The following is a 21,083-nucleotide window of genomic DNA, read 5'->3' on the forward strand; positions in this document are numbered from 1 at the left end:
AGGTGTCCACTGCAGAGAAGCACACCAGTGCCAGTGCAGACATTGGATCACATATGCTTGACATGCACCTTCTCATGTTCTTCAGTCAGGTACAGGTATATGTGGAGGTGTCCACTGCAGAGAAGCACACCAGTGCCAGTGCAGACATTGGATCACATATGCTTGACATGCACCTTCTCAGGTTTTTCAGTCAGGTACAGGTATATGTGGAGGTGTCCACTGCAGAGAAGCACGCCAGTGCCAGTGCAGACATTCGATAAACATGTATTTTACATGCGCTACTGAGATTTGAACTTGAGCTGTTCACCTCTTCCCTACTCCTTCGAATTGATGCCACCCCACAATTCACTGATTCCCTACTCCTTTGAATTGATGCCACCCCACAGTTCACTGCTTCCCTACTCCTTTGAATGGATGCCACCCTACAGTTCACTGCTTCCCTACTCCTTTGAATTGATGCCACCCCACAGTTCACTGCTTCCCTACTCCTTTGAATTGATGCCACCCTACAGTTCACTGCTTCCCTACTCCTTTGAATTGATGCCACCCTACAGTTCACTGCTTCCCTACTCCTTTGAATTGATACCACCCTACAGTTCACTGCTTCCCTACTCCTTTCAATTGATGCCACCCTACAGTTCACTGCTTCCCTACTCCTTTGAATTGATGCCACCCTACAGTTCACTGCTTCCCTACTCCTTTGAATTGATGCCACCCTACAGTTCACTGCTTCCCTACTCCTTCGAATTGATGCCACCCTACAGTTCACTGCTTCCCTACTCCTTCGAATTGATGCCACCCCACAGTTCACTGCTTTCCTACTCCTTCGAATTGATGCCACCCTACAGTTCACTGCTTCCCTACTCCTTCGAATTGATGCCACCCCACAGTTCACTGCTTTCCTACTCCTTTGAATTGATGCCACCCCACAGTTCACTGCTTTCCTACTCCTTTGTATTGATGCCACCCTACAGTTTACTGCTTCCCTACTCCTTTGAATTGATGCCACCCTACAGTTCACTGCTTCCCTACTCCTTTCAATTGATGCCACCCTACAGTTCACTGCTTCCCTACTCCTTTGAATTGATACCACCCTACAGTTCACTGCTTCCCTACTCCTTTCAATTGATGCCACCCTACAGTTCACTGCTTCCCTACTCCTTTGAATTGATGCCACCCCACAGTTCACTGCTTTCCTACTCCTTTGAATTGATGCCACCCCACAGTTCACTGCTTTCCTACTCCTTTGAATTGATGCCACCCTACAGTTCACTGCTTCCCTACTCCTTTGAATTGATGCCACCCTACAGTTCACTGCTTCCCTAATCCTTAGAATTGATGCCACCCTACAGTTCACTGCTTCCCTACTCCTTTGACTTGATGCCACCCCACAATTCACTGATTCCCTACTCCTTTGAATTGATGCCACCCCACAGTTCACTGCTTCCCTACTCCTTTGAATTGATGCCACCCTACAGTTCACTGCTTCCCTACTCCTTTGAATTGATGCCACCCCACAGTTCACTGCTTTCCTACTCCTTTGAATTGATGCCACCCTACAGTTCACTGCTTCCCTACTCCTTTGAATTGATGCCACCCTACAGTTCACTGCTTCCCTAATCCTTAGAATTGATGCCACCCTACAGTTCACTGCTTCCCTACTCCTTTGACTTGATGCCACCCCACAATTCACTGATTCCCTACTCCTTTGAATTGATGCCACCCCACAGTTCACTGCTTCCCTACTCCTTTGACTTGATGCCACCCTACAGTTCACTGCTTCCCCACTCCTTTGAATTGATGCCACCCTACAGTTCACTGCTTCCCTACTCCTTTGAATTGATACCACCCTACAGTTCACTGCTTCCCTACTCCTTTCAATTGATGCCACCCTACAGTTCACTGCTTCCCTACTCCTTTGAATTGATGCCACCCTACAGTTCACTGCTTCCCTACTCCTTTGAATTGATGCCACCCTACAGTTCACTGCTTCCCTACTCCTTCGAATTGATGCCACCCTACAGTTCACTGCTTCCCTACTCCTTCGAATTGATGCCACCCCACAGTTCACTGCTTTCCTACTCCTTCGAATTGATGCCACCCTACAGTTCACTGCTTCCCTACTCCTTCGAATTGATGCCACCCCACAGTTCACTGCTTTCCTACTCCTTTGAATTGATGCCACCCCACAGTTCACTGCTTTCCTACTCCTTTGTATTGATGCCACCCTACAGTTTACTGCTTCCCTACTCCTTTGAATTGATGCCACCCTACAGTTCACTGCTTCCCTAACCTTTGAATTGATGCCACCCTACAGTTCACTGCTTCCCTACTCCTTTGAATTGATACCACCCTACAGTTCACTGCTTCCCTACTCCTTTCAATTGATGCCACCCTACAGTTCACTGCTTCCCTACTCCTTTGAATTGATGCCACCCCACAGTTCACTGCTTTCCTACTCCTTTGAATTGATGCCACCCCACAGTTCACTGCTTCCCTACTCCTTTGAATTGATGCCACCCTACAGTTCACTGCTTCCCTACTCCTTTGAATTGATGCCACCCTACAGTTCACTGCTTCCCTACTCCTTCGAATTGATGCCACCCCACAGTTCACTGCTTCCCTACTCCTTCGAATTGATGCCACCCCACAGTTCACTGCTTTCCTACTCCTTTGAATTGATGCCACCCCACAGTTCACTGCTTTCCTACTCCTTTGTATTGATGCCACCCTACAGTTTACTGCTTCCCTACTCCTTTGAATTGATGCCACCCTACAGTTCACTGCTTCCCTACTCCTTTGAATTGATGCCACCCTACAGTTCACTGCTTCCCTACTCCTTTGAATTGATACCACCCTACAGTTCACTGCTTCCCTACTCCTTTCAATTGATGCCACCCTACAGTTCACTGCTTCCCTACTCCTTCGAATTGATGCCACCCTACAGTTCACTGCTTCCCTACTCCTTCGAATTGATGCCACCTTACAGTTCACTGCTTCCCTACTCCTTCGAATTGATGCCACCCCACAGTTCACTGCTTTCCTACTCCTTTGTATTGATGCCACCCTACAGTTTACTGCTTCCCTACTCCTTTGAATTGATGCCACCCTACAGTTCAGTGCTTCCCTACTCCTTCGAATTGATGCCACCCTACAGTTCACTGCTTCCCTACTCCCTTGACTCGATACCACCCTACAGTTCACTGCTTCCCTACTCCTTTGAATTGATGCCACACTGCAGTTCACTGAGCTCTGCCACCCTATTCTCACCGATGCACAACACCTGGTGCTCACCTGATGCACCACAGTCGCCAGTCCTCTTTTAAGGCACATGGCATTGCTCCCAGGCAGTGCATCGCCCAGTGCTGCGCCTTGTGAAAGTCTGTTTTGCTTGTGCAATTCACACAATTTCGAGTTATGCGAATATTGTGTATCATTGGAAAATAAGCAAGTGTGAAATTTCGCAATTTCGTTTTGCTGCGGGAACTTAATCGAGCTGAAAATATCTGGTTCAAGCTGAAAATGATTTGTCGCAAATGTTTTCAACTCAAAACAGTCCCATTGTCAGCATTTCGAGTGACTTTAGAATGTGAGCCATTCCCTTCTGTTCAGGTTTCACTGTAGATATATATATCCCGAATTGATTTTAGGGACATTTTCTTAGAATTTCGTATAATTTACCCAAAATGTAATGTATTTTATCCCCCAAAAATGCAATTTCGCACCGCAGTCTTATTCCTGCTCTTCCTCACCAAAGTCTCCCTTAAAAAGCATCACTGCTGCTCCCTGGGGCACATCATGCAGTATTGTCTTGTTTGGTCTTTAGCCAGTGCAGCCCTGATACATATCACCCTGTGCACACTGCAAGACATCCTCCTGTGCTGCCCTGGAGCACATCATGCAGTGCTCTCAGGTTCATCGGCCAGTGCAGCCCTGATACATATCACCCTGTGCACACTGCCAGACACCCTCCTGTGCTGCCCTGGTGCACATCATGCAGTGCTCTCAGGTTCATCGGCCAGTGCACCCCTGATACATGTCACCATGTGCACACTGCCAGACAGCCTCCTGTGCTGCCCTGGAGCACATCATGCAGTGATCCCTTGTTCACCAGCCAGTGCACCCCTAATACATGTCACCCTGTGCACACTGCCAGACATCCTCCTGTGCTGCCCTGGTGCACATCATGCAGTGCTCTCTTGTTCATCGGTCAGTGCAGCCCTGATACATATCACCCTGTGCACACTGCAAGACATCCGCCTGTGCTGCCCTGGAGCACATCATGCAGTGATCCCTTGTTCACCAGCCAGTGCACCCCTAATACATGTCACCCTGTGCACACTGCCAGACATCCTCCTGTGCTGCCCTGGAGCACATCATGCAGTGCTCTCAGGTTCATCGGCCAGTGCACCCCTGATACATATCACCCTGTGCACACTGCCAGACACCCTCCTGTGCTGCCCTGGAGCACATCATGCAGTGCTCTCAGGTTCATCGGCCAGTGCAGCCCTGATACATATCACCCTGTGCACACTGCCAGACACCCTCCCGTGCTGCCCTGGAGCACATCATGCAGTGCTCTCAGGTTCATCGGCCAGTGCAGCCCTGATACATATCACCCTGTGCACACTGCCAGGCATCCTCCTGTGCTGCCCTGGAGCACATCATGCAGTGATCCCTTGTTCACCAGCCAGTGCAGCCCTGATACATGTCACCCTGTGCACACTGCCAGACATCCGCCTGTGCTGCCCTGGTGCACATCATGCAGTGCTCTCTTGTTCGTCGGCCAGTGCAGCTCTGATACTTATCACACTGTGCACACTGCCAGACATCCGCCTGTGCTGCCCTGGTGCACATTATGCAGTGCTCTCTTGTTCATCGGCCAGTGCACCCCTGATACATGTCACCCTGTGCACACTGCCAGACATCCTCCTGTGCTGCCCTGGTGCACATCATGCAGTGCTCTCAGGTTCATCAGCCAGTGCACCCCTGATACATGTCACCCTGTGCACACTGCCAGACATCCTCCTGTGCTGCCCTGGTGCACATCATGCAGTGCTCTCAGGTTCATCGGCCAGTGCACCCCTGATACATGTCACCATGTGCACACTGCCAGACATCCTCCTGTGCTGCCCTGGTGCACATCATGCAGTGCTCTCAGGTTCATCGGCCAGTGCACCCCTGATACATATCACCCTGTGCACACTGCAAGACATCCGCCTGTGCTGCCCTGGAGCACATCATGCAGTGATCCCTTGTTCACCAGCCAGTGCACCCCTAATACATGTCACCCTGTGCACACTGCCAGACATCCTCCTGTGCTGCCCTGGTGCACATCATGCAGTGCTCTCAGGTTCATCGGCCAGTGCACCCCTGATACATGTCACCATGTGCACACTGCCAGACAGCCTCCTGTGCTGATCTCGTGCACATCACGCAGTGCTCTCTTGTTCATCGGCCATTGCAGCCCTGATACATGTCACACTGTGCACACTGCCAGACATCCTCCTGTGCTGCCCTGGAGCACACCATGCAGGTCTCTCTTGTTCATCGGCCAGTGCACCCCTGATACATGTCACCCTGTGCTCACTGCCAGACATCCTCCTGTGCTGCCCTGGTGCACATCATGCAGTGCTCTCAGGTTCATCGGCCAGTGCACCCCTGATACATGTCACCCTGTGCACACTGCCAGACATCCTCCTGTGCTGCCCTGGTGCACATCATGCAGTGCTCTCAGGTTCATCGGCCAGTGCACCCCTGATACATGTCACCCTGTGCACACTGCCAGACATCCTCCTGTGCTGCCCTGGTGCACATCATGCAGTGCCCTCTTGTTCATCGGCCAGGGCAGCCCTGATACATGTCACCCTGTGCACACTGCTAGACATCCTCATGTGCTGCTCTGGTGCACATCATGCAGTGATCCCTTGTTCACCAGCCAGTGCACCCCTGATACATATCACCCTCTGCACACTGCCAGACATCCTCCTGTGCTGCTCTGGTGCACATCATGCAGTGCTCTCTTGTTCATCGGTCAGTGCAGCCCAGATACATGTCACCCTGTGCACACTGCCATACATCCTCCTGTGCTGCCCTGGTGCACATCATGCAGTGCTCCCAGGTTCACCAGCCAGTGCAGCCCTGATACATATCACCCTGTGCGCACTGCCAGACACCCTCCTGTGCTGCCCTGGAGCACATCATGCAGTGATCCCTTGTTCATCGGTCAGTGCACCCCTGATACATGTCACCCTGTGCACACTGCCAGACATCCTCCTGTGCTGCCCTGGAGCACATCATGCAGTGATCCCTTGTTCACCAGCCAGTGCAGCCCTGATACATAGCACCCTGTGCACACTGCCAGACATCCTCCTGTGCTGCCCTGGTGCACATCATGCAGTGCTCCCTTGTTCATCGGCCAGTGCAGCCCTGATAGATGTCACCCTGTGCACACTGCCAGACATCCTCCTGTGCTGCCCTGGAGCACATCATGCAGTGATCCCTTGTTCACCAGCCAGTGCACCCCTGATACATGTCACCCTGTGCACACTGCCAGACATCCTCCTGTTCTGCCATGGAGCACATCATGCAGTGATCCCTTGTTCACCAGCCAGTGCAGCCCTGATACATGTCACCCTGTGCACACTGCCAGACATCCTCCTGTGCTGCCCTGGAGCACATCATGCAGTGCTCTCAGGTTCATCGGCCAGTGCAGCTCTGATACATATCACCCTGTGCACACTGCCAGACATCCTCCTGTGCTGCCCTGGAGCACATCATGCAGTGATCCCTTGTTCACCAGCCAGTGCAGCCCTGATACATGTCACCCTGTGCACACTGCCAGACATCCTTCTGTGCTGCCCTGGAGCACATCATGCAGTGATCCCTTGTTCACCAGCCAGTGCAGCCCTGATACATGTCACCCTGTGCGCACTGCCAGACATCCTCCTGTGCTGCCCTGGAGCACACCATGCAGTGCTCTCTTGTTCATCGGTCAGTGCAGCCCTGATACATGTCACCCTGTGCACACTGCCGTACATCCTCATGTGCTGCTCTGGTGCACATCATGCAGTGCTCTCTTGTTCACCAGCCAGTGCACCCCTGATACATATCACCCTGTGCGCACTGCCAGACATCCTCCTGTGCTGCCCGGGTGCACATCATGCAGTGCTCTCTTGTTCATCGGTCAGTGCAGCCCAGATACATGTCACCCTGTGCACACTGCCAGACATCCTCCTGTGCTGCCCGGGTGCACATCATGCAGTGCTCTCTTGTTCATCGGTCAGTGCAGCCCAGATACATGTCACCCTGTGCACACTGCAAGACATCCGCCTGTGCTGCCCTGGAGCACATCATGCAGTGATCCCTTGTTCACCAGCCAGTGCACCCCTGATACATATCACCCTGTGCGCACTGCCAGACATCCTCCTGTGCTGCCCGGGTGCACATCATGCAGTGCTCTCTTGTTCATCGGTCAGTGCAGCCCAGATACATGTCACCCTGTGCACACTGCCAGACATCCTCCTGTGCTGCCCGGGTGCACATCATGCAGTGCTCTCTTGTTCATCGGTCAGTGCAGCCCAGATACATGTCACCCTGTGCACACTGCCAGACATCCTCCTGTGCTGCCCTGGTGCACATCATGCAGTGCTCTCTTGTTCATCGGTCAGTGCAGCCCAGATACATGTCACCCTGTGCACACTGCCAGACATCCTCCTGTGCTGCCCTGTGCTGCCCTGTGCTGCTCTGGTGCACATCATGCAGTGCTCTCTTGTTCATCAGCCAGTGCACCCCTGATACATGTCACGTGCTCTCTTGTTCATCGGCCAGTGCACCCCTGATACATGTCACCCTGTGCACACTGCCGGACATCCTCTTCCATTCTGCATATGCTCATCACTCTGTGACATCTAATACTCCGGACTATTTATGACTGTGCATTTTGTCCTGTGTATTTGTCATTCTGTGTACTGGGCATATGAACATCTGTTGGACTTTGTGAAAATGAGTGTAGGTGTGTTGGCAAATGTGCCAGGATGTTTTGTGCTCTTGTGCATACGCTATAGAGATCTGATGGCTTTACCAGTGCTTGTTTTAGTTGAGCAGTGAGTTATAATTATGAAGGGTTTGGACTCTGTGCTCTCGGTGGGCACTGAAAGGAAAAGCAGCAGTCTCCGTTTATTCTTTGGAAGAGTTGCAGATCACGTTGACCAAATGTGAAGCTCCTCTGATCTCCCTGTTCTCAAACTGCAGGTCTTTACCTGTCCTGGTGTGTGGGTACCAGCTCACCTAGAAGAGTGCATACATGGCTGAGCTTTGCACAGTGCCTGCTGCTTGGAAATACTGTGGTGCAGGTAGCGCAAGTTCTAAAAGCCGGTGCCAGGCTTCAGTCAATAGAGCCCTTGGTGTCCTCTCCTAGATTCTTCTGTGCTGGAGGCAGGCCTCTATCATCAACCCAGAGTGACCAGCCTCCCTGCCCACAGTTAAAGGCCCTGCAGGCAAGGGTTCAAACCGCGCCTGTCCGGGCTGCATTGCATCATTCAGCACAGCTTATCCATCATCAACCCAGAGTGACCGGCCTCTCTGCCCATAGTTAAAGGCCCTGCAGGCGAGGGTTCAAACAGCGCCTGTCAGGGCCGGTGTGATGGCTGCATTGCATCATTCAGCACAGCTCATCCATCATCAACCCAGAGTGACCAGCCTCTCTGCCCACAGTTAAAGGCCCTGCAGGCGAGGGTTCAAACCGCGCCTGTCCGGGCCGCATTGCATCATTCAGAACAGCTCATCCGGTCCCCTCAGAATGGCCTCCGAGAGGAAGGTTCTCGTCCATTCTTGTTTGTTTGAATGGACTTCCGTGCCAGTGATCCAGTGCGCTTCCGATACCCTCTTCCAAAGCTTTAGGTTGTGTGACATGGCACAAAAGAGGAGCTATAGCGGGCAAGAAACAGAGAGGGGCGCCCTCCACTCAAGTGGGTCGAAAACCCCCAAAAAACATTCTCCAACACCCCATAAAATCACCCTAATATTGACAATCCCTTTAGGAACTTTCAACGTAAGGGCCCGACCCACTAAACTTCGGGAAGTTAGCACAAGGGGTGCGAGTATATGTGTTAACACAGGGATCCATACTTTTTTCGTAAAGGAACAGGCAGCCCCATACGAGAGCAACGACCAGGACCTGTTGGGTTGTGCTACCAACTGGCTCACCTGAACCTCATCAGCACTTCCCCGTTTGAACAGGTAAACCTACCTAGCCTGAATCTACCAGTGAGAGGTCAGTGTGGGCAGGTTTCAGTGAGTATAGCTTCTAGCACTCGGGTCCTGTTCTAATGTGTGTAAGATACGCAACACAACCACACGGGGTTTACGTCTCACTCTCTGTGTCGAACTGCAAAAATGTGTCCAAAAGGCCGCCTAATACATTTGAATACACAGGCCCTCGGCACATAATTAAAATCAGAATTTACATGCTCAGGCCTTAATGGAAGGACTGGCCAACGTGTTTCATTGACCAATTCTTTTTCGTAAATTCATCAAAGCCTGTGAGGCACTTTTACTCTTATTAGAAATATATTTTGCTACCTTGATCAGGCACCATCTCTGTTTTTAACACGTATACACACACCCCTCAAACATGAGTAGGTCGGCGCTTATGTTTGAAACTTCCTAAAAGGCTTTACAATATTAAGACGATTTCATGGGGTGTGGTAAAATGGGGCTTTTTGGTTTTTGCCATGAATCTTCTATGCCTAGAACGGCCTGCAGTGCTGCTATGTCTAAATCACTCAGACGTGGGATACTAGATCATTTTTGGACATTTCACAAGAGGGCATCACAAGAAGTCTTTGTCTTTCGTAGAAGTGGAGTTGGTCCAGATTTGCTTGGAAATGTTGACATTTTTGATGCTGCTGCTCCAACTTTTGTTTTATCATTAGTATTTCTTTATGTACATGTTCCGGGGCTTGTGGGCTCTACCAACAATCTGAGTGTTCACGAGGTTTCTGTCGGGACTGACTGGAGCCGTAATTGTCCTCTTTGGGTCATCTCTGCTTCGGAACCATTCATCTTCTTTGGTTGATCTCTTCTTCATTATCAGCCAATAGACACTCCCGCTCCCTGTGCAACTTCCGTCTATATTTTGTGTTTTTAAGTTTTTCTCATCTCTCATATTTCTCTTCCAATTTCCATGTAGGACATTAGTCGGGAATGCATAAAAAAATTCCACCTCCTACAAAGTCCTGAGGGAACGCCCTCTTGCATCAAGGTGACCATACCACATCAAATACCCCCTTCAAGATCCCATTGAATAGTTTTAGCTCTAAAGGTGGTTGCTGTTCTCAAACATATTGCTATCCCTCTAGACTACGTCAAGTAAGAAGCCTAGATAATTGCCCTCTCCATTTCTTAGCCAGCTTGCAACATTGTGAAGAGGGAAACAAAACAGTGATGGTTGAACTGCTTGAATTAATATCAGCCACTGGTCGTTATTCTGCACCGTAATCCAGTGTACCGTCTTTTTCTGTCAACCATGCCATCTCAGTCAGGAACTAGCTATTTGCAAATCTGCCTTAGTTCTGCTCTAAAAGGAACAGTCCATCACAAACTGCCAGGTTAGTTCCCATCTGAGTGAGAACATAAGTAACCCCAAACAAGTTTAGGCCTCGACAGTAGAATGCAGCGTGAGTCCTATGTATGGTACGGTGAGCAGGTGGCCCAGATCTGGGCATACATGTCATACTTACAGCGTCACAGTGAGGGAAATGAAGCGGTGGGTGCTTTGCTTGAATTGATCTCGGCCACTGGTAATTACTCTGGGCCATAATACAGACCATCATGCTACCTCAGACAGGAACCAGCCATATGCAAATCAGGTTGGTCATGCTCTTATTGAAACAGTCGAGTACGAACTACTGGACAAGGTCCTCTCCGAGAAAACCTTTTTTGTGTACCTCAGTGAGACATTGTGGAGCCCTAAAGTGGGTTTCCTGGGGGGTACATTGTGCCTATTACATGACTATGTAACAGCTAATTTGCCCTGTTTTTCTTGAGGTATGAGTTAACACCACTGACTTTCCTAGGAGCCAGTTTGCTCTGCATAGTGACTTGTACCTGAGGTCCTGATTTCCATCACCAGTTTGATCCAGCATGCCCCTCATGAAATGAAATGTGGTGTTTATAAAGTGCAACTGTCACTCCCACAGGAGCCTCCTGGCGCTATCAGATAACGAGCTTCAGCAGTAACCAGTTAGAATCGAGATAAGTGCATGAGTCATCAGATGTTCCATAGATCCATGTCATTAGGGCCTTTCTAAACTGCACTTCAGATTCTATTGCTCTGAGTTAATTTGGCATAAAGTTCCACGCCCTTGTCCCTAACACTGTGGCCGATTTCTCTCCCCTGGTTTTAAGTTTAAAGCCTGGCAATTTGAGCAGGTTTGCTGAGGTGGATCTGAGTGTCCTCGTTGTCGTGTATAAGGTAAATCTTGTGGATAGATATACTGGCCCTAACCGTCGAGTTGCTCTGAAGGTCGTCAGGAGAAGTTTAAACAAAATTCTTTTATGTACAGGAAGCCAATGAAGGGTCTTCAGGGCGGCTGAGGCAGACGCTCTACGGGGAAGCCCCAAGACCAGTCTGGCAGCTGCATGTTGTACTACCTGTAGTCTCCTCAGGGTAGCTTTATTAGTCCCTGCCAGAAGGCTATTACAGTAGTCTAGCCGTGAGAGTATTAGAGCCACTGCCACTGTTTTCCTTGCAGCAATCGGAATCAGGTCAAATAACTTTTTCAGGGTTTTAATCAGGCCAAAACATGTCCCTACTACCTTTAGTGCATGGGGTTTGAAGGAGAGGGAGGAATCAAACCACACTTCCAGATTTTTTGCCACCTCCACAGTAGATGGAGGGGCTGCCGCCTCATCAGGCCACCAATCCTTGGGTTGAAATGGATTATTTTTCCCTAGCAATCAGATTTCGGTCTTATCGGTATTGCAGCGGAGATGGTTATTCTGCATCCATTTAATGACCGCCGTAAGACAGGCTTTGAAGTTTTCTTCGGCTTCCGTTGAGTTCTTTTCTAGGGATAGGATCAGCTGAGTATCATCAGCATAAGACGTTGTTTCGATCCCATAAGGCGAGATAAGTGGGGCCATGTATATATTAAAAAGGAGTGGACTGTGGGAGGCCCCCTGTGGGACACCTGTGGTGACGGTGCTTACAGAGGAGAGAAAGGTTCCCAGGGAGACAGCTTGCTTCCTATTCGACAGGAAGGATGTAATCCATGCCAGAGCAGAATTGAGATGCCACACGATTTCAATCTGGCTAGCAAGATTTCATAAGAGATGGTATCAAATGCGGCAGACAGATCCAAAAGGATCAGAACTGCCTTTTTGCCGCTATCTGTAATGAATTTCAAGGTATCCGATATCTCCAGTAACGCAGATTTCGTAGAATGTTTCGGGCGAAACCCAGATTGACTGGGGTGGAAAATCTGAGCTGACTCAGAGAAATTGGAAAGTTCTTTATAGACCATTCTCTCTGTGATCTTACCTAAAATCGGTAACAAGGATATGGGCCTATAATTAGAAAGATTAGAAGGGTCTACATTTTGTTTTTTCATTGGTGGTTTTACAATGGCGAATTTCCATTCATCTGGCACTATGCCAGTGGATAAAGAGGAATTCACGATATTATTGATCACAGGATTCACTATGTCAGTAATATGATGTAGTATCATTGGTGGGCAAGCATCCAATGGCGAGCCTGATTTACAAGCAAGGATGGCTTCCTGTGTCTGGGATAGCGTAACAGTTTGGAAGGCTTGAAGAACTGGCTTGCCCTTCCTATGATCCAGCTCATATTCACTAATGGATTCCGATGGGCTATGACCACCAAAATCCTTTTGAATGATCTTAATCTTATCCTTGAAGTATAATGCGATCTCATTGCAAAGCTTTTGAGAGGGAGGAATTTCTGAATTTCATCCACCAGTCTAGTATTCTCTCCATTTCATAGTCCTTCACCTTCTGCCTCTACACATTCCACCACCCCGCTTGGTGCAGACACCATTCCGGTGTATGTACTGGCCAGCTGGCCTTAAACAATAATGGGCTTTGTCCTCTAAAAGAATAGAATGATGGACACCTCTGTGTATGCATTATACACATTAAATTTGTTGGCCTGATCAGTGCCTGTTTTAATTGTAATCTTTATTTACACTGGTGTGAACTCTGTGTAGTATTGTGATTGTGGCTTCCTTATTCCTCGTTAATATACTACATTAAACCGTAGCTGGGAAATCCCACTTGAAAAGTAGTGCATTATTAATTTGAACAACTGATCAAACCTGTTTTAAAGTTTATTTCTTCTCTTCTCTTTGCAGGAGTACATATCTGCCTTGTGTACCCCGGAACATTGCAAAGAAGAGAGTCTGACGCCCGAACTCCGGAAGGTTGTCAGCAGCCTGCGGGACGCCATAGAGTATGAATCGCAAGTAGTGCTAAACCTGAAAGAAAGAAGTGTTAAGATCTCTGGCCGACATTTGAACGTGATGACGGCGTGGTCCATGGTGGAGAAACTGAAGATGGAGAAGAGGCCTCCCCGTGAAGAGAGGTTGGCGGTAGCCACCCCTATGGAATTGGAGCCTTCACAGGATCAGGGGGAATGCAGCGGGGAATCGGATGAATGGACCAGCTCTGAGAGTGAAGCTGAGCAGGTAGGGGGTAGAGGTGGCTTCAGCAGCGGCGCCCACTTCCGGGGAAAGGAAATCACTAACAAGCCACACCGGCAGCTCTGCCGATCCCCCTGTCTAGACCGGCCCAGCTTCTCCCAAGGTAGCATTCAAGTGCCTCAAGACCACCACAGGCTTCTACTGCCACATGATTTCCAGCAGAAAGCAGAAGAGGCAAAAGCCACCTTGGATAAGGACTACCAGGCCAAGATGGACTTTGCAGTAAAGTTGGGCTATGCAGCAGAGCAGATTCAGACTGTGCTCAACAAGCTTGGGGCAGATGCCCTGATAAATGATATCTTGGCAGAGCTGGTTCGGCTTGGTAACAAAGGAGAGTCCGAAGTGCAGGCTGGTGGGGGCAGTAATACTGGCGCCTTGGTTCCACGTGGGCAGTGCCCCAAGGAGATTGCAAGCCCAGACCTTTCTCTCGAAGACGAAGTGGAGGATAACACTGATAATCTGAGGCCGATCGTCATTGATGGAAGTAATGTGGCTATGAGGTATGAACACTTGATCATTTTTTTAAATTGGTCTCAAGAAAATTTTAACTCTTCTGTAGTCGCTAAAAGTGAGGTATTTGTTGGAAATATTAAAAAACATGGTTGTAATCCACTCAAATGTAATAGCTAAATATGAAAGAGCCGAGATGGCAATGCAAGATGAATATATGGATTTAAGATGTGGTTATGCAGAGGCCTGCTCTGGGAAAGGTGAAATATGTTGTGAGAACTGTGACTTTGAAAGATGAAGAAAGATCGTTAGTGTTAATATAAATCTCCTTAATGCATAGATCATTGAGCTGGCCATTTAATTGTAGAAACGTCCTCTCTAGACTTAAGAGCTTTTAAAGTGGTGTATTTAGTGGTTAAGATCAGACTTCAGGGATTAAAGGGACATGAAAAAAAGTACCTCCTTTTAGAGGTCTTTTTTCTCCAGGACATGAGTGAAGCTCATTGTTGAGGAGGCATGGTGTGTTGGTTTGGTCTTTAGCTAATAGATCTACAAGGAGCAAATCTTTCAGGTTATCTTCTGTACCACAGCTTGTTTGGTTGGATCATTCCTGGCAGGTGGCTGTTCGCTTCATTGTTTGGCTTTCTGTAAATAGGAGCTCACTCCCAGTTTTCAATTCTTCCAGGCTGGTGAGAATGGCATTGGTGCCTCCGTACTGGGAGAAAGCGTACAATCCCTGATGATACAAATTCAGTATCCACTAAAAGGAGTGGTTAACAGTTGAATAGTTTTTGTGCTAAAAGTTGATTGGTTGACAATGCTTATATAGGTCACACAATATGAATTTTGCATACTGTTGTTTAAAGTTGTCACATCACTTTCACCAACAGTAATTTTTCAGCCGTACTGTCAGTAGTGACAATAAAACACAGGCCAGAAGAGGTAGCTTCTAACCTGCCTACTAATGTGGTCGCAACATTTATTGCTTTGCAGGGCTAGTCCTGTCTTCGTAAAAGCATGATACTCAGTTGCTTCCTAGGAAGGATTGCCTTGAAAACAATACACGTCTCTATGGGTGCATCTGTCAGGGTTCTTGCCAAATGTTCCTTTCCTGTGCAGTCTGACACTGTACATCAATACTTAGTTCCACGCTTTGCCACTGATGAGGCAACCATTTGCTTGCCTCAGAGAAATAATACCCACTTCTGGTTTGAAAACTTTGTGCTAGAACTCCATAAAAGGAGGTGTAGCGCAAATAGGGCAGATCCTACCATGTGATTGGCCCTACCGATGCAGAATGGAGGACTGTTTGCATGCTGTTGAAGCCATCATTCAGCCATCAGTAGGCTTTGCCCCTATGCCTAAACTGGACAAGGACCATTAACTGGCGTCGAGCCGTTTCATCCACTATAGATCCTAGGTGTCCGGACTCTGTATGATGTATGAACTGACATTCATTCCTTTCCGATCTTAGGCAACCTCTTGTCAGTGAGCAGTAAAGTAGTACTTGTGTATAATGATGAGTACGCCTCACACTGGACTGGACTGCACAGACCAATTGTGTTGCAAAGGGCTAAAAATGTGTCTTGCTTAAGCACAAGCCTTCTCTTAAGCAATTCCATGTAGATCAGTTATGGTGTCCAGAATTTTTCCCCGGTCGGGCGTACCATGTCAAACCAGTTCTCCTAATTTATTTCTCAAGAGGAAAATCTAACTCATTAGTATGATAGATCTGGGGAAAGACTAAAACTGCATAACAGCTTCCTACCCAATCATGTGGTAGTTTGAAATAAGCATATTTACCACACACATAGTAAATGCCCCTTAATGCTGACTTCTAGATTAGAAAAGGTTTTCCCTTCCATTAAATAATTATCGCACTCACTCCATCCCAACCGTCTTGTTTACCTCTCACTGTCGTATTATGCGTGATGATCCTTTTTTGGCGAATGCTTAATCTAGGGGGTGGTTCATTTAAGATCTCCTCGTCTTTCCCAATAGTGTGCTTTGCACTTGGCTTTCTCTTCTTTCTTCATCTATTCTTATCCTTTTGTTCAATTCCTTTACAAATATCTTCTCGTCTTGATTAACCTTGCAAGTTACGTCATGCAAACTATGATTAGTAATGCTCACGTTAGTCACAGGGGTATAGAATTTCATCATAATCTTGCGCTGATCCTCCAATTTTATCCCTCTGTGAGGGCGAAAATGTGTTTAGTAGCCCACAGACACTCCACTGATTCTCTAAAGAATAAAGCAGTTTAATAGAATTCTGATGCTAAAATAGATTCAAGAAAACAGAGCAGGAGAACTAGTATGACAGAGGTAGATGAACTTAAGATTCTCCTTCAGCTGCCAAAGCAAGAAGATAAGAGCAGATGAAGCAGTTCTCAACCTCCATGACCTTTACATATTCGGACAACATCTGATAATACACGTTACAGCTGTGCACACTCTGATGCTGTGGGATATGTGAAAACTTACTCTCGGTCGAGGGAGGACTGGCTACAGTGGTATGGGTGAAATTATTTCGAATTTGAGAGTTTGCCCCTCCCAGCAAGTAAACATCCAGCAACCATTCAACCATAGAAACCAAAATTGCGACCACCAAACTCGCAATTACAATTTTGCAGTGTGACTGCTGCATGCTCAACTTAATCATATCAAGGAAACGTTGGATAAAGGGTTAGTCCTCTAGCTTCTATCCTATTGTCTCTACCCTATCTCGAATTCTATCTAGATTTTTATCCTGTGTTCGCTGGAGCCCAAAGTAGCTATTGTCCTCTCACCGTTACCCTAGCTCTCTGTTCATCTTTTCGACATTTTGTCACTTTTCCATAAAAAATCTTTATCACCACAAGTCTTTAGTGTCAGGAAGGCTTGTCTGAGTCTGCCAGGCAGTCATCTGAGTCAAATTTGATTTTGGCAAAGTACGTCCCCTGTGTACCTGATTACTTTCGAGTTACCTTTCTTTCTCTCTTAGGTTGCTTAGTATTGGTCAACTCCAAGTCAGCAACATCAATCTGATCCAATTTTTCCTGTTTTCCTAGCTCACTATCCTCCATAATTGTCTCTGGTCTCGTCTTAGATGTCAACAATCACTTTATAGGAGCAGTAGTTCTTGGCCAACCCTCCTTCGAAGTGCTCAAGGTTTCTGGCTCTGATAGGGCCGATTCACTCCCTGAGGGGAAATCCCCTGGTTTAGCTTCAGCTTCCGCTCCTTGGGAGGGTTCCAGCGTTAGGTTAGTCTCGGTCTTCCATGAATTCTGGCTGTCCCGGTGTATGCGTATCCTCAGTCCAGTCGTTGGTATGTATCACAGTGGTTGCTGGAGTGACAGCATCCCTGTCAGTCTGTGACTCTGCAGCTGTTCATCGGACTGAGATGCCAGATCTCCAGTCTGGTCCTCCTTGTCATTATCCTAAGCCTTGGACACCTCAAACCTAGGGCGACTTGTGGAACTGGCAGATGTTGTCTCAGCTTCTTCCCCTTTGTACCATGGCCTCTTGGTGTGAGGGGCATGTATCCAGTTTGGCAGACCAGCACACTTGACAGCAGTGTTGGTAACCAGGATCACCTGGCAGGGTTCGCTAGAGCTCTTCCAGGCAGGACTTGTGGACGTGTTTCTTGATGTGGACCCAGTCACCAGGGTTCAAGTCATGCCCTGGGGATTCTTGGACTGCTGGAGTAGCAATGTCGACCTGATGAGAGATAGAATGCACAACGTCAGGCAATCCTTTGCAGTACTTGAGGACCATGTCATCTGTGATATTCATAAGGGTAGCTGCTGGGACAGAGGTTATTCACATGGCTTTCGCCAACAATACTTCATCCGGAGATAATCCAATTCTTTTAAAAGGTGTACTTTGGATACTCATGAGCACTACAGGAAGGGCGACAGGCCATTTAAGCGATATAGAGGCACAAGATCTAGCCCATTCAGCTTTGGTTGTCCCATTCAATCTTTCTACAATTCCTGTTGCGTCCAGCCTGTAGCTACAGTGAAATCTTTGGTCAATCGCTAGGGCTTTACATATCAACTGCATGGCTTAACTTTTGAAGTGTGTTCCTTTATCTGATTCAAGAGGAACTGGCATCCCGAATTGCTGTATTAACTGTAAAACAATAGTTTGGTGACTGTTAGACTGTCACATCCCTGGGTGGGATAAGCCTCGGACCATCGTGAAAAGAAGCACATAATGATGAGGCTGTACCTCCGCTCATTGCATCATGGCATTTGTATGAAGTCAATCGAAGGTGATTAAATTGACAATTAGATTATCTGGACTATCACATTTTCTAGTGTGACCCATAGTCACCCCAACTCTCTTGCCCACATTTTACTTTTGACAGATAATACATCTTAGGCACAAATCTTCTGCCATCATTCTGAACCGAGGATTAAACCAGTGAGAACGGAAAGTAGACACCAATCAATCTCTTCTCACACGAGTTGGACCATACATGTGTCTCACCATTGCTGGTAAGAGGAACTCTGGGGGGGACTGGCTTTCCTTTATTTGACACCCAAATATCACTGGCATTCTCTTCTTATCCCATCCTTTCCCACTTAGCTTGTCTATCTCAGGGGCAGCATGTTGTAATTCCCTCAACTCATTGAATGTGTGTACAGTATTCAGTAAAATATTAGTCACAGTCTCTCCCTCTGTGTTGCATGGTCCATCTAGATAAAAGGTGCTGTATTCAAGAGCGAAGTATTGGGTGACTTCATCCGCATAACGGTTCCATTGGTGACAAAATCAATGCCTCTCTAATTTGCAGCACACTTCACCACAGCCATCTCCCTTGGCAATTGGATGGCATTTAGCAGATGTGAAACATACAACCCATTGCGGATGGAGATAACAGCCAAAGTCAAAAATCCCAGCAGCGACCAAAACTTACCAAAATCATGCACAACTCCAAACCCATACTGGTTGTCTGTGTAAATGGTAACTCATGAGTCTTCTGAAGTACTGCAGGCACTGGTAATAACTATCAATTCAGCAACTTGCACAGACGTTACATGGTACAAGTAAGAAGCTTCAACTCAAAGTACATACAGCATAGGTGGCTCTTAAGATACCACATCGGTCTCAGACACCAACCATCAACAAAAAGGGTATGATTGGATTCGGAAAGGGGGACATCCAATATGTAGGGCCTTGGTTTTGTGCACAACTCAGTTACACTGATACAGTCATGGTTGCAGCCACTCTTATCATCTCCCTCTTGTGTTAATCGGGAAGCTGGGTGTGTGTTACATCTCTGGATGGAAACCTTCTCGGCTGCCAAAATGATTCTCTCAAAGTAGGTTAGGCAGTTATTTGTCAAATGCCGATTTCCTGTACAAGTCATAAGAATATCGATAGCGTTTGGCACCATTGCAATCAAGGGATTGCCCATCACGATCCCCTCAGTTTGCTGTATGCTAAGGCTAACGGCAGCAACCGCTTTGAGACAACCAGGCAATGCTATCGCCACCGGATCAAGAGTAGCTCAAAAATAGCCGATGGGGTGCTTGAGTTTGTGTTAGTGCACATCCATCTCTTTCATGTCAAAAGAGCACAAAATCTTTTGTATAGTCTGGCATGCCAAGAGCATGTGCAATGCACAGAACATTTTTAAGCTCCTGCAAGGCTTCCATACTTTCATTATCCTTTGGTACCGGGTCAGTGATATCAGCTTGCGTCACTCTTATCAAAGGCTTTTCCACCAAGGAAAAGTTGTGGATCCATTGTCAGCAGTAGCCAACCTTGCACAGAAACATCCTCACTTCTCTCTGTGTGGTTGGGAACTTCATTATAAGAACGGTCTCTATCCGTTCATGAGATACTTGCCGTACTCCTTTTGCTATTTGATGTCCTAGATACATGATTTCCGGCTGACAGTATTGCAACTTTTCAGGGGAGACCTTATGTCCATTCTCAGCCAAATGATTGAGTAAAGCAATAGTGTCCTGTTAACAAGCTTCTTTAGTCATTGAGGCGATCAGGAGATCATCTATGTATTGGATTACAGTGCTCAAAAAATCCCAAAAATGGTACTAGCCCTGCTGGTCTAGTACCTTTAAAAAATCTCGTCGACCCAACTGCAACCTACTTGACCACCGTCTTTGAAAGCGGAGCAAATGTGACAAGATAACAAGATTTAAAGGCATCTTTATTGCTCATTAACTTTGTGAGCAATAAAAATGCATTTAAATCTTGTTATCTTCTCACATTTGCTCCGTTTTCAGAGACAGGGGACTAAAGTTAGTTTGTCTTCCTACTCGCCAGTAAGGGCGAGTAGGACCTAAAAACAGCTCACCCTCATTAATTTTAGCTCACAGATTCGAGCGGTTGAGTGGATTTTTCGAGCCCTGGATTAGATTGGCGTTGCACGGCAGCTGCAAGTACTCCACGTTCTTTTTAAGAATCCGGTTGAAATTGGATGGGCTCTCTGTGTACCCTTCTGGGGCACAACACCACCGAGGGTCTTGAAATCGGAATGCAACAAGAAACTGGTTCTCTTTGTGCAACTGGACTGAGAAGAATGCCTGACAAAGATCAATGACTGAACCACACTGCTTCTGGAGGGATTTGGAATAAAATTACGGCTAGGTTCAGTACCACAGGAGAGCATGGAATGACGATTTGGTTACTCTTTCGGAGGCCTTGAACGATCCTCTACTTTTTGACTTCCGTAAGGCTATATTTGGGGAATTACATGGGGCTCAAATAACCTCCTTCAGGATCCCTTGCCCGATCATGTTCACAGTGACCGGGGTGATCCCTGAAATGGCTTTGGTTGACATGTTATACGGGCGAGTCTGAGGGTAAACAGCATTCGGCCGAATGGCAGTCTACAGGTGCTTGGCATTCTTGATCATTCCAATTTCTTCCCCAGTAAAATCTCAGACTTCTTCCCTA

General features: G+C 47.5%; 1 protein-coding gene across 2 annotated transcripts in view; it reads left to right on the top strand.

The window, feature by feature from the left end:
• The window catches only part of ZC3H12B (zinc finger CCCH-type containing 12B), a 380,046-nt gene that overhangs the window by 329,007 nt on the left and 29,956 nt on the right, over positions 1–21,083 (top strand). For both annotated transcript variants that reach the window (XM_085608288.1, XM_085608287.1), the window contains exon 2: positions 13,377–14,224. In XM_085608288.1, coding sequence (XP_085464414.1) covers positions 13,377–14,224 — 848 coding nt within the window. The remainder of the gene's footprint in view (positions 1–13,376; positions 14,225–21,083) is intronic.

Source organism: Triturus cristatus, chromosome 5_2 (genome assembly GCF_964204655.1).
Source record: "Triturus cristatus chromosome 5_2, aTriCri1.1, whole genome shotgun sequence".
In the NCBI taxonomy this organism is placed as follows: domain Eukaryota; kingdom Metazoa; phylum Chordata; class Amphibia; order Caudata; family Salamandridae; genus Triturus; species Triturus cristatus.